This window comes from Penaeus japonicus, unplaced genomic scaffold (assembly GCF_977035675.1).
Source record: "Penaeus japonicus unplaced genomic scaffold, GWHDUDI00000001_assembly GWHDUDI00000024, whole genome shotgun sequence".
NCBI lineage: Eukaryota > Metazoa > Arthropoda > Malacostraca > Decapoda > Penaeidae > Penaeus > Penaeus japonicus.
This window is the reverse complement of record NW_028234426.1, coordinates 39,883,083-39,898,082: the sequence shown is the minus strand read 5'-3', so window position 1 is coordinate 39,898,082 and position 15,000 is coordinate 39,883,083. Positions and strand designations below refer to the sequence as shown.

At 36.1% G+C, this 15,000-nt stretch overlaps 2 protein-coding genes across 3 annotated transcripts in view; one reads left to right on the top strand and one right to left on the bottom strand.

Moving 5' to 3' along the window:
- LOC122255400 (uncharacterized) overlaps positions 1–9,438 on the top strand; it is a 13,009-nt gene extending 3,571 nt beyond the window's left edge. Inside the window, exons 2-7 of the mRNA XM_043019459.2 lie at positions 493–599; positions 2,552–2,615; positions 2,810–2,937; positions 3,388–3,498; positions 3,954–4,065; positions 7,908–9,438. Of these exons, the coding sequence (XP_042875393.2) occupies positions 493–599; positions 2,552–2,615; positions 2,810–2,937; positions 3,388–3,498; positions 3,954–4,065; positions 7,908–9,134 (1,749 nt within the window). The 3' untranslated portion in view covers positions 9,135–9,438. The remainder of the gene's footprint in view (positions 1–492; positions 600–2,551; positions 2,616–2,809; positions 2,938–3,387; positions 3,499–3,953; positions 4,066–7,907) is intronic.
- A 279-nt stretch (positions 9,439–9,717) lies between these two features.
- LOC122255397 (uncharacterized) overlaps positions 9,718–15,000 on the bottom strand; it is an 11,796-nt gene continuing 6,513 nt past the window's right edge. For both annotated transcript variants that reach the window (XM_043019455.2, XM_086551184.1), the window contains exon 2: positions 9,718–15,000. This exon is cut by the window's right edge and continues 1,369 nt beyond it. In XM_043019455.2, the coding sequence (XP_042875389.2) occupies positions 12,871–15,000 (2,130 nt within the window). In that variant the 3' untranslated portion in view covers positions 9,718–12,870.

The following is a 15,000-nucleotide window of genomic DNA, read 5'->3' as shown; positions in this document are numbered from 1 at the left end:
ATCATATCAAGTTTCAAATGGAGCTGGATAGACCTATGATATAGTGACAAGAAAAGCTCTTTTTGATTATCAACATTATATGTCTGCATTGTTCTGCTGTCATATTACTACTGTTAGGTGTTATTGATATTGTACAATTTAAAGTACTGCATTGTTGAACTGTAATATTATTGCTTGGGAGTAAATTTTCAAATGCAATGATGTTTTTTATGCATATTTTGGTTTTAGAAACATTATATATTGATGATGTATAGTAGTGAATCAGTTTAGGAACTCAGAACTTGCATTTTATGAAATTTATTTTTATTTATTTGTACGACTGTTATTAGTGGTGATGATGATGAGGATAATCATAATAAGTGAAGTTAGTGATAATATAAATAATAGCATTGATAGTGATGATAATGAATTAATGATAATAACAGCATTAGTCAAATGATCATGATAGTAATAATAAATGAGTAAATAATGACAACCCTTATACCCCAACAGAACATGCCTGAAAGCGAGCCTCTCCCCTTTTTCTCGAGGCTGAGTGCCCTCTGCCGTCATGTGGATTCCCAAGTGATGGAACTGAAGGAAGAACTTGTCACTCATGAGTAAGTGAGGCAGTGAGTGAGGGAGAGAGTTGGTAAGGATTAGGATGTTGAGCGAGTGAGTTGGTTAGAACAGGACAGTGAGGATGGTAGGAATTGAGCTGTTAATTAGTTCATTTGGAAATGTGCAATTAGTTATTTAGTCAAATGGCTTGTATAGTTAGGCTGATTTTGTTGGTTCTTTGGGGATTGTGAACTTAAATTCCCAGATAAGATAGAAAATTATTAGAATATCAGCCATACTTTCACATTGCAGATATTGATACCAATACTTTTCTGACTATTGATGTGTTGATACCAGTGCAATCAGCACATCTCTTGTAAATTAGAAAATGTTAAGTTTGTCTGATATGATATTTAACCCGATACCGCTGGGCGCCGTCCACAGACGGCAATTTTTGTAATATGCATAGTGCCGGGTGCCGGCATGCGCCGTCAATCGTATAATTGATTTAGGCCTATGCGTTCGAGAGCCCCGACATTGCAGCCATGCAAAAACGGAACAGTGCCGGCGGCAATAAGCAAAATGGGTTTCAACTCACTTCCAAAACCTAGATGGCAGCACTTTCTTCTAGCACCAGCAGGAGAGAGAGCCTTGAATGGCACCCATCTACGGTCTCTAGCAAGCACTATCTCTATAGAGGGATGGCACATCGCAAGTTGCCGACCTCTTGCTCTAAAGTACCGCAGATGAAAGATGTGCAGGCAGAATGAGAGGAGGAAGGTGACACACCATGCCCAATGCCTACAATATGCCCCTGTGCCAGTAGGGATGCCTTTTATTGTGGCACTCACTGTCAAAAGCACAAGTTTCCTTCCTCTTCCCTACCTCTTCATTTTGGATGGTTATAAGTTTCGTGTTTGTTCGTGACAGCACAGAAATACGAAAAAATAAAGTTGCTTTTTGTCCCCCCTAAAACAGTAATACTTCTATCACATTGAGTATAAAGAAAAAAAATGAGTTGATATGGACCCTGAACTACAATTTTAGTCAATTGCAGAATTGATGGAGCCTGTGATATGACAGATATAAATTTCTAAAAACAGTAAAACACACAAAAAAACAAAACACAAAAATGTCTCTAGCTCTACAATGAGTGACGAAAAGGGAGTGGGAAAAATCAAATTATGTTGCAGAAGCTGCCGCAATCAGAAATAAAACTCAGAGTTCAGTTCAGAGTAAGCAAATCTATCCACCGTTGGCAATGGGTTAATAGATTACATAGTAATCATGTAGCTTATTGGTCAGATGAATAAAATAATTGGTTAGTTCATGAAGAAATGTTTCAATTATTCAGTAAAGTAGATGTATTAAAGGCAAAAAAAAAAAAGATAATTTGAATAATTTAGTAATTGGAAAACTTTTAATTCTTGAGATCTATGTAATATGTGATATGGGATTCATATGATAATGGTAAAAAGTTGTACGGTTTAAAGAGTTTTACTTTACAGTCCTTTTTTGCCTATGTAATTCAAGAATAAGAATTGTTACATTGAGTGTAGGACTTTTTGACAAATAGTTTTTCATAATCTTACATCATACTTTCAATGATTTTTACCATTATTCAATGTTTTAAAATGTTTGATAAATTAGGTAGCATTGGGCAGTACTCATACTTTTGCATAAAAACATACATAATAAACATGTAGAATTGTGCATGATAGATAATGCATGGAGCTCTGAGTTTGATAGGGAAAAAACATGCAAAGCTAATTAGGTTGATACACAGAAAGCTAAATATAACTTTCTTTATGACTCATTTTATTTTGAATGATAAGAGATAGAATTTCCTTCCAAGTTCTTTAATATCACTAGTCCATTTCCTAATGAATATTATGAAATAAATTTTATGTCTTCTCTTTCTTACTCCTCACTATCATTATTATCCTTTTCTTTCTTCCCATGTAGTTCCACATGAGTTCCCATGCAATATCCTACCCAATTCTATTTCCAGCCAAAAGCCCCACAATTACGACAGAGGACTAAGGAGCCTGAAGAATGACGTTAAAGATCTCAAGGTGAGTGCATGTTCCTTTGCACTAGGAGTGTTACTTGCAAAAGGCAAAGTAAGTGTGTCTCTGTTTTATTGTCAAAGGAAAATTTCCACTTCTGTTGTTGTTGTTGTTTTTTTAATATGTTCTAGCTTTCCTAGTCATGAAGCACAGGCTTTTTGAACATGGTCAGAGAACTGATAGACTTTTATCTTACATAGAAATTGACTGGAGAACTCCAACTCAAGCTGGCATCCATTGAGAACTTTTCCAGCTACCTTCAGTCCACACAAGAACTTGTTACTCAGCAAGCTACAGATATTGATAAAATTGAGAAATATCTCTTGACGTAAGTGTCTCTTAGTGTCATTTTTATATGTGTATTTAATCCTTTAACAGGTAGTAACAGCTATATTATTATCATTATAAATGTTGGCAAGTGTATGATTCAACTTTGTTGATGAGAGTTGTCAGATCAGTAATATAATAACTATTGAAGAATCATGTTGTTGTTTCACAAATCTCTCTCTTTTCCCTCTACTAAATAACTGATTGCACATTTGATAGGCAATCATGCAAAGTACTTTTGCTTGAACAAAGTGTGCCTATGGAAATATCCTCATTCACATGATCACCCTCATTTGTAGTCACTGAGGAACATGTGCTGCTCCTGGCTTCATGTTAGTATATCTTCCACATAATCATTAAAGGATTACTTAAGTGTATATGTGTATGTGTTTTTTAGATGATATTTGCTTCAAAATTTACAAATTCCTTAATCACTCATTATTTTTTTCAGGTTTGGATACACTCCTCTACCAAAACAGGAAAAGAATGCTAAGAATTGTGAAGTGATTGTGGAGGTTACTGGACCTGCCGCTGAGCAAGGGGAATGTACATCACCAGACAGGTACTGATATTGTAATATTTTTTAAGGTTCAGGTCATGAAAGTTTATTATATCAGCTCATAGGTTATTGTATGCTACATTTTTTTAATGTAATTACAGCAAAGGTTTGGTGAAATAGTGGAATTGCAAAATATATTTTTTGTTGTTGTTGCTCGTGTTACTCTTTGATACTGTTAAACTTTATGTATATTTTACAAACTGTGTGTGTGTGTGTGTGTGTGTGTGTGTGTTATTATATATGAAGATATATATTTATTTATTTATAGATTTATTCATAGCTTTATTTATTTATTTATTCATATATAAAATTTATTGTCATTTCGTATACAGTAAGTACACTTTTAACTTGATCTTATATCAGATTTCTTCAACAGTATTTTTAACTTTTTACTGAAATGTTAATTTATACTTGTACAACTAGTACACAATCCCTAACTTTTCTCCATTTTTTATCAGGCCCCCTAAAGAGGAGAACAAACCAAAGTCAGAAGGAACCCCAGTCCTGAGTAACGTTGGCTTGATGGTGGTACAAGGGAAGGAAATTCCAGCAGTTGCCACTTCCAAACCTGTAAGCATTATGCTCTGTCTTTCTGTCTCTTGTTAAGTCATTGAATGTAAGGGTTTCTTAGAAATTAAATCTTAATTTATATGATATACTGGTGATTGTTTCTTGCAGAGAAAGTGTTGTTCATTATTGCAGAGAATCAGATATAAATGTGTGATGGTTTCTTAGAGGGAAATTGCATAATTAATAGTATTATTGCTGATGATATCAAAGTGAACTTACGGTTTCCCAAACCATATGAGTTTGTTTTTTGTTAGGTCGGCTTCTTCTTCTTCTTCTCCTTCTCCTCATTCTTATTCTTATTCTTCTTTTTTGAGATAATGGATCCTCCCATATTTGAAAATTAAGGTGTGCTGTCTTTGATATTTAGTGTCATTTTCATGCCTTTACTTTGTAGCTATATTATTTTAGTTTCATTTCCGTTAAAAGTCTAAGAACCTTGAAAAATATTGAAGATGTAACAAAATACAATGATTGTAAAATTGTAAGCACTTGAAATACATATTGGTGTTGTATGCAGTATAGTAAAACAAAAACAGTAAGCTGATTTATTGAATAGAAGAAGCCCAGTTGTACTGGTGATCAGAACACTTTAGAAACTACAGCATTAATTTACCATCATGTACTAGTTTCATCAGCTTTCATTACCTTTACTCCATCAGCTTATATCCAGATTGAACCTTTTCCCTTGTTCCTCACTAAAATTACCAAGATTTTCTGGAAATCTGTCCACCTTGCCAAGGAGAAAGTGATTTTATGCTCTTATTAGCAACCTATGTTTTAAAGTTATTAGGTATCATTTGCACCAGTGATTGTTAATGTCTGTCTTGTGATTACCCAAGAAATTCTTGACAACTGTTAAAACAGGGCACCAGGCAAAAGTTTCAGAATCATTAAAAAATGTGGAAATTGAAAATCTTTGATGAATTTATGGATTTTAGGATCAGCAAAAAATCAGTCCAAGGAATGATCTACAAATGTTTATGAAACGATTGTCACTTTTATCCAACGCCTTTACCCACTGACTAACAGTGACATAAACCATCCAGTATATTTTATTTTTATTTATTTTTTTTTTTTTTTTATTTTTTATTTTTTACACAGTTGGTTCACCAAGTCACCAAGGAATCAATTAGTAGGCTTACTTGACCTCACCTGTTTACCCCATTTCTTGAATTTAAAGGAAAGAATATATATCATCATTATTACTTATTATTATTATTATTATTACATTAATGACAACAATAATAGTAATAGAATATGAAAACTTTTCACAGAAATTCAAGGAATGAGGTCTGTTATGCCTACTAACTGACTTCTTGATACTTAACCCTATGATGACGGTGCGTCACACCTGTGTGACATGGCTAAATGCTCGATGACGGGGCGACACACCAGTGTGACGTTCTTGATGCAATATTGCATAGGCCCTCCGTAGAGGGTTTCCACTTATCGCCGGGCCTGTCAGGATTGGGTTAAGCATTTGTAGAACCATTTGTATATAAAAAATAATTGAACCAAAAGTGCAGTACACAATACATTTAAATATGTACTCTTGGTATCAATTGATTAATAGACTTCTTCATCATTTTAATCTTGATGTAAAGTAGTAGTAGAATTATTTTTTCTCTGTCAACCAGTGGTTCCTTAACCCCTCTGGTAAGGGTACTTGGGGGGGGGGGGGGGTTGTTGTTGAAGCATTTTTACACATTTTTTCTCAAAATAAAAGTTGATTATTTCTAAAGTTGTATAACTAACACACATCATACCAAATGCTAATTGAAACACTTTGCTAATATATAATATATAAACTTGTATATCATACCTTAAGTCTAGAAAATAATAGGAAATGTATCATCTTTAGGGTTAATGATGTTCATCTGGAATAGGAAGACTAATCAGAGAAAGAAAGAACTTGATTAACAATTTCACATGACATAATGGATACAAGAACTTAAAACACAAAATACATGAAAAATAAACTGGATATGCTGGATATGCTTCACTGAATCACAAAGTCACTCCCCAGACACTAAGAAACTATAGAAAACAGTGCAAAACATAACATACTCAAAGTAGTTTAACCCACACAGGACGGGTGGTACAGCATGTGTACCGCGCATTCAAAAGCCCAGTTGCCGGGCGGCACAGTATTGTGCCAGCCATTCAATTGATTTAGGCCTAATAATTCGAACGCCCCGGCATTTGGACATTCAAGGCTAGAATTCCCCCGTCGGGAATGGGTTAATGTAATAAATTTAACCAAGCTCTTATCTCAACTCAAACACATTATTTGCAAAAGACAAGCCAACATACACATCAAACAAAGTTAGCATCACCCACTTCCATCAACACAAATAAGATATAGATGTACACTCCAGTGCAAGCAGTTACTAATCACACTACATCACTTTTGCCACAACTGCTACAGCAAATGTCAACAGATTCAAACACTTATATATCAATTTCAATAAGCTTCATGATTTTGCCTATCAATTGCACTATTCATTCCCTGATTGGCATTGGTCCCTTTAAGTATTTACCTTTTTTGAAGGTACTCTCATTCTTTAACCCACACAGGACGGGTGGTACAGCATGTGTACCGCGCATTCAAAAGCCCAGTTGCCGGGCGGCACAGTATTGTGCCAGCTATTCAATTGATTTAGGCCTAATAATTCGAAAGCCCCGGCATTTGGACATTCTAGGCTAGAAATCCCCCGTCGGGAATGGGTTAACCTGTTAACACCATGTGACAACATGTCAAGTGGTGGCAGGACCAGCTGCCAGAGACAAGATATTTTGTAATGGCTGTTCTCCTGGCTGGTGATCGGGCATTTAGCACTTGGCCACGGCTAAGGCGGGCAAATAGCCTGAGGCATTAGGCTTACACATTTGAAATATCCTGGTGTTTCAACCATTTTGAGCCAAAACAACCCAGTCGGCAAATGGTTAAAGATTCCTCAAGTTATCAGTTGGTTATATCTCTTATTATTTTGATTTTATTGGCATTGCCATTTCTCTAATCTCTCTTTTTTTTGTATGCATAGATAAAAACTTTACATATTTTTACAGTAAAATGTAATAGATATGGTTGTTTATCATAAAAATTGTTGTTAAGGGTTATAGGAAATTTACTGTTTAGGTAATTGTTTGTTAGATTAGTTGACATTAATTTAGAGAAATTACTTTTCATTAATTTAGAGAAGTTGCTGTTAACAGATTTATAGAAATTGCCATTCATTACTTAATTTAGAAAAAATTCTGTTCATTGATGTACAGCAAGTGCTGTAAAGATAATTATTATTTAGTACATTGCTTATCTGATTAAATTTGACATTCTTTTTATTATTGTTATTGTTTTAGTCATTGATAGGGATGTTGATGAGCCCATCAAAAAGTAAGAGAATTAGGTGAGAATGTAATGGTAAGGAAAGTTCGAATATTAAAACTAAGCAACATGGGAATTGAAAATTAATTGATTTATTTTTTTCAAGGCATTTAACAGTGTGTTCAGGATAATTGGACATGTATTTCTCATTCCCTTTCTTCTCTCTCCTTTTCTCTCTCTCCTCTCCCTTCTTCTCCCCTCCCTAGATCCATAGTGTGGCCTTGCATAGTAGGAGTTTGTCTGAGTTTGTTTCTTAATGTATTATGAGTATTTTGAAATTTGCTTGATGTGATTGTAAATATTTCTACAGGAGCATAAAGAATTGTTATTTACGTAGCATATTAGTACCCATTGTTACTGTCACATTGATTATAGCAATCATTGAGTCCAAGACATTAAGACAATCTGTTTGGCAAAAACATGAGAGATAATATTAATTCAATTTTCTGATTTACAGATACAACATACCTCACAAGCTCACCTAGAAACACCTATTACAAGCAAGGTTCAGAGCAGATACCAAGAAGAGCCCAAAGGCATCTGCTCCCTCTCTTCCCTGTCACACTCCTACTTAACAGTTGATCAGTGGCTGGCAGGAGTAAATGAACCTGTTGAGTTGACACCAGACGTTTTACCCGTACAGAAAAAGCCCATGAGAGAGAGATTTCCTCAGCATACAGTATCAGAAGAAAGAGACCTGCATCCAGTGCAAACTCTCCCTCCAAGGCGAGAAAACCTAAATTCTGCTAAAGAAATGCAGAGAATGGCAGCTCCCCTTCCCCAGACTCCACTGGCCAACCACAGCAAGAATACCCATGAGGAGGCTTGCAGTGTACCATCCACTCCAAGTGAACCACAACTTTCAGAATATACCACGTCCTTATTATCTTTGATTAACCACAAGCCTAAACAGGAACGTGAGGAGCCACAGATGCCAGGTGCAAGACGGTTGCAAGCTGCAACTCCAGAGGAACCTGGTTTGTCAACATTCACTGCTAAGTCACCAAGAGATGAGAAAAAAGCAGAGAGAATTTATACTCCAGAAGAACCAGCACTTTCTTACAGTGAAAAGAAGTTAGCTTTTGTGAAAGATTTCAACAAGGAAAACTACACTCCAGAGGAACCTGTTCTCTCCTACAAGAAGCCTCAGGGCGAGAATAAGAATCACTTAGATGAGAAAACTCCTGAGGAACCTTTTCTTTCATCAGCACACACTAGGTCTCACCCTCAGACCATGTCCAGCTTTCCTTCTCCAAAGAAGAGCTATGCTGCGAGCCCGCCTTCACCGCAGCTTTCTGACGTTACCCGTTCAGTCTTGTCATTTGTCCAAAACCCAATGCCATCCCACAGCTCTCACAGACAGAAGGACCTACACAGCCGCAGAAGCCCCAATGAACCAAGGAGAAGTGAGATGCCCCATCTCCATTCTTATCAACGAAGCAACAGCCATTCTTACCACTCTCAGCCAGGCAGCTTTTCTCGTACCATGATGGAAACAGTCAATTGTCAGACAAATTTCTCTGAAGCTATGAGCAGTCAAGATGAAGCCCAACAGAGTGCCAAAACTGCTTGGCACCGGCCTGGGATGTCAATGAACGAGTTCCTGAAGCTAGATGATGGTCCTGCATCGCCTCAGCTCTCAGATGTAACCCAGCGTATCTTTGGGCAAACTAAGAGGTGGTAAACTTTGAGTTTCACACTGGAATACTGTCAGAAAATAAGTATGTTTAAGAATTTATATGCTCTTTGATAGTATCTTCAGAGATGTTGGCATAATGGAAAATTGGTAAGCTTGTCGTCTCTGGATAGATTACATTGAGATAAATTCAATCGTAGAGACAGATGTCCCCTTCTTGTTCTTTCTCTTTTTTCTGTTTTGATTCATGTTTATTTTCAACCATACAAAATTTAAAAATTGCAGGTTCAAACTTTCATTTGTTTTGTACAAATTAAGGTATGCATGAGGTATTAAAAGGTTTTGATAATGATTTTTCTTTTTTTAGCACCATGGAAAGTAAGAAAAGTTTAAAGCATGAAAATATCTTGATTTCTGCTATTCAGTAACATGAAGAGAAAGAAAAAAAGTAAGGGAAAAAACAATTGACATAAAAGATGAATAAACAGAAAATCAAAATATTTCTTACATATAAAAGATGGATATGATATCTATGAAATCTTTTGATTTGTTCATCTGTGTCAAACATTACTTATTAAGTGCAAAAACATGAAGCACTTTAGCTATTTTCATGACAAATCAAACAACATAGTAAACAAATAAATCATTTATTCTTTTCTTAATAAAGAAACACTAATGATTCAAATTATTACTCCTTATTGAAACATACATCAATATTTTAAACATCATTCTAATAAGAACAATCTTATGAATTATATAAATGGAAACATACTGTATAAAAAAAGAAAAAAAACAAAAAACATACACACTGAGATCATTATCCTCTCATAAACAGAAAACCTATTTCTTTTGGGGCTGTTTTCTATTCATTCAGCACAAAAAAAACAGCAACAGAGAAAATCTCACTGATACCTGACACCCCCTTCCCCCCACCCATGTACATAATTTTCTTTCTATATTCAGTTTAACCTGTCAATGTATTCCAGATTTCACAGTACAAACAGCAGAAAAAAAAGATATATGGATATATTTAATTTTTCATTTTGCATGCATACATAAATGACTTGCCCATCCTAAACCCTATTACATACAAATTATAAATCTATGCTTTTGCAATAACCCCCCCTTCCCCCTTGAATCAATACTTACCAAAATGACCCCTTAAGTAGATCCATTGTATTGAGATATAATTTTTTGTACCATTGGTTAAAAAAAAATAACAGATAATGTTATGGATCACCATGCTTGGGTGTCTTAATAAAAAAAATAGGTAAAGGAAATAATTGCTATATCTTGTTCCAACTTGCAGCCCCCCTCCCCCCCAACTTTTTCCTGACTTCCTTAGGCTAAATTCTCAACATGACAAAATTTATATTGAATGCACCTTTTTTCTAACACTGGTATATAATACTGAATAAGACTTTGGTTACCCCCTTTGAGAATAAGGGTTAAAATGGTGGTGTCTGTTTACAATATCTGTATAAAACACACTATATATTACAACATTTTATCATTTTCATAGCTGTTAAGCACTTGAAGTTCATTTTTTGGGGGACACTTTAAAAACTGAATAATGATTTTGATGTCACTCATAATTATGTAAACAAACTGTATTTTAAATACAAGTATATTTGTTTAGTTTTGTTTTGTTTTAAATCAGGGCACCTATATATTTAAAAATGAATGACAAATATCTAAACATTTTCCAAACTATCCCTTGAATCAGAACAAAAATGTATCTTTCCATAGTCATTAAAAATATAATCAACAAAGTTAGTAAAACACAAGTTGTAAAAACAAAACCTGACTTGCTAATCAATAACAATATAACAAAAATATTTCTCACATTTCTTTTTCCAATAAAGGTAGATTCAGAGATATTACAGAAACAAAATTTTCCATCCATTCATACATATATTTACAGTACAACCCCAAATAAGTAGCACCTTCTATCTAAGCTGCCTTCTATGCCCATTGAAACACCTTTTTTCTGATTTGGCAAAGGAAGGACAAAAGGTGGAAATTCCAGAGGGGATTCTTGGAGATTAGTGGTCTACTTTCAACGGTAGAATTTCTCATGGTAGTCTGTCATATAAGAGCTTCCATGACATGCCTGAGGTGACCCAATAGTGAGAGAAAGACAAACAGCAAGCGAGAGAAATATAATAACATTTACAAATGACTGCATTATACTTATTTCTAATTGTTAAATAATGATATTCTTAAGTCCGTTTTAGATACATCCATTTCTCTTCTCTCCATAGACTTATAGGCTTCTTTTGGACACCTCTTTTTTGCTGTCAGCCATGAATGACACAGCATTGTGCATTCTACAGTGGCCATGAGCAGCCCTTTGCCATACTCGACATATGTGGAAGCAGTCATGGTAAACAGACAGCAAAAAATTGGTACATCTGAAACAGATCATGGCAACCTATGTACTTTTCCATGCATGTGAAAATGCTCACTTATGCCAATAGTTATTTGCGATTCTAGAAAATCAGTGCATCTGAAATGGACCTACTACATCATTTTCAATTAAAAAAGAGTCTAATGGTTACTTCTGGCATTCATATCAGTCTTGGAAAAAAAGAGGAAAGAAAAAAAATATACATTTATTTACCTGTAATATTATAATTTTTTTCTTTCTTTTTTTAACAATGAATATCTTGGACAAACAAACAGTACTGATATCTTTTAGAAAACAGTAACGTATCTCAAGAGGGAAAACATACATACATTAAAAAAAAAAAAAAAAAAACATAAAGAAGAAATTTTACAATAAATATCATAAAAAGATTAAATATAATCAATTTGTCTTTCTTCACTTCATCCTGATTTTTTCTTTCCTTTTTCATCTTTCAAATGAATGTTTGTTGACTTTGGAAAACTGACAGCTCAGGCAAGAAGCATGCCATTCAAACTATGATCTATAATGATACACAATTTTCACCAGGATTCACATTAAAATAGTTAAAACACTGTCTCTTGTTTCAGTTACAACTGGCCCATAAATATTTACAAGAGTAAACTTAACAATACTTATAAAATATACACATCGTCATGATCACCATGACTTCCTTCGCCCCAGCAATTGTGTTTGCTGATGACAAATCTCTCATTTGGTCTTTACAAAAATAAAATAAAACTGACAGCAATGGAATGAATTGTTTACTGTCCTACAAAGTTACCTTAAGGATTTTAATGTAATACTTTGTACTGTGTACTTTTCTTAAGTTGGTCATACTACTAATGCAAATATGTTAAGTACGGCCTCTTGAGAACAGAGAAAATGCTAAGAAAAGTTTTCTGCCTCTCAAAAGCCCAAGAGATTGTGGCAAGTGTCATCACTAACATTAAAAGAAAATAAAAACTGTAGCTGCATAAAAATACCAACTGGCACTAATACTTCACAGAATCATTTTGTTTACTTTCCCCCCAATGCTTTTCCTACTCTCTTTGGCATCAATCAATTACAGCCACAGATATTTTAAGATTAGATAAAATAAGAGATTTTTACAATGAAAACTTCACTTATGACCTATTAGCTGCACAACTGTTAGTTTGTATTTTCATCAAGCCATTATCAAAAATATTCATATATGCATATATATATATGTATATATATTCATATATACACAGTATACTGGGAAAACATGTTACAGTAATATCTGCCATAGAACTTTACGAAAGTCAAACCAGAGTTACATTTCAACACATTCTCAGGTGAAGGACATCTCTCATCCAACAGTTCCTGATATGAACGCTAAAATGTATACCTCTGTTAGTATGGACCCGGATAGGAGGGATATGCCAGGAGATACGCGGCGGCCGTGATAGCCTCTGTCGACAAGTTAATTGGAGATTCTGGGCGTCCTGAAGATGAGAAATGGGTAGAGGAAAGGGAAAGGGGAGGAGGGGGAGGGGGTGGAGGAAGTGTAGTAGGTGGCTGTGACGAGGTTGGTGATGAGGAGGCCAGACTCACAGGGAAGGAGAGGCCAGCAGAGGTACCACACGAACTTTGGCTTGCTCCAGGACTTGTTGTGGATGATGCACTATGAGAAGAGGTGGGGAAGCCATGGCAGGAGGAGGAGGCATTGAAGGAGGCAAGAGTTGATGAAGGATGAGCACTAGAGTTAGACCTGGCTGATCCACTCTCATACCTGGACGACTGGAGTACTGAGGGCAGGTCATCATCAAAGTCATCCTCTGAGTCTTTGCTATGTGCCTTCAGTAGGTGAGTGCTCAAGTTACAGCTCCTTGTGAATCCCTTTGAGCACCACTGGCAAAAGAACCTCTTCTCCCTTTCCACTACCTCAACCTTCTTCTTGGGCTCGGGGAACTTGCCATGGATCTTACGGATGTGTTTTCTGAGGATGTCTCTACTGGTGAGTGACTTCTCACAGATATCACATTTGTGCATCCCCTCACCATCCTCTTTGGAGGAAGAGCAATTTTTCTCATGCAGTTTCATGTGAGATTCTAACCTCTGTTTGGTAGGCAAGAATTTGTAACATTCTTTGCACTGTTCTTTTGTCTTGTGGATTTTCTCATGCTTATCTAAGACATTTTTCCTACTGAATGATGCTGGGCAAAGAGAACACTTGTATTCACAATTCATTTTATGCAGCTTTTTATGAGAAGCAAGTCGGTCTTTTCTGGAGAACTTTTTTTGGCATATATCACAATCATACGTTTCATTATTATGCACAGCAAGATGCCTCTTGAGAACATCTTTCCGAGAGAACAACTTCCCACACTTTTCACACTTGCTCTTTTTGTTCTTGTGAACCTGTTCCATATGGTTGTCCAGAAAATCTCTGCGGACAAACGTCTTCTCACACAACTCACACTTGAATGGTTTGTCACCCAAGTGTTTTTTCTTATGGGTGTCCAAGTTGAAGGGAGATGAACAAAGGAACCCACATGTGTCACACTCATATTTCTTCCCCCCATGCACCTTGAGATGAGCCTGGAGATACTCTTTGGTACTGAATGCTTTGGGACATTTAGAACACTTGTGCTTCTTGACCTGGTGCTCCTGACTGTGACTCAACATATGACGTCCCAGTTTGGCTTTCCGGCTATAACTGGCATTACAGAGTTTGCAGGAAAAACGCTGTGTCCGGACGTGTATCTTGAGGTGCTGTGTGTAGTGCTTCCCTTTGGCAAAGGTCTTAGGACAGAATGAGCATGCAAAGAGTTCAGATTCCTCTAGTCCATGCTCCTTCATGTGTGTTTTGTAGTTTCTGATATCCTTGCCAAAATCCTTGGAGCACACACGGCATGACAGGTCCAACCCTTTAGCAAGCATGTGGGCAGCCAATCTTGATGTCTGGTCTGGTTCCCTGGACTTCAGGCTCTCCAGCTTCTGGTTCTTTTCCATACTGTTTATCTCTAATGATTTAGCATTGTCCTTCAGATCCATTTCTTGCAGCTTGTCTTCACTGTCTACTGTCTGTTTCATCTGATTATCACTGACAATTAGGTCACCTTCAGGGAGATTATGTCTGATCCAGTCTTCTATACTGGCATCTGGTCTTCCCCCCTGTCTGCCATCTACACTGAAGTTCTTTGTTTGTGCACTGTCTAGGGGTTCAATTTTGTAGGGCTTCACTGAGGCCATTTCTGCATCTGTGTAAAAGTTCTTCACTGAGGTATTATCTAGGGTGTCATTTTTGTAATCCCTCATCTGAATTACACTTGGCTTCCTCTGGGCTCTGCTTTTTCTCTTCTTAGCCCCAATTTCTGTTTTCTTGGGCAGAACATCTGTTCTTTGTACACGGGTGTCGAGACTTGCAGGTACAGTGTGTAGAGATGTGAGACAGGGAAGTTCAGAATTCTTTTCTGTCTCTGCCTCCAGACTGGTAAGAGTGTGACAGTTGTAATCTCCACCAGCAGAAAATGGCAAGTG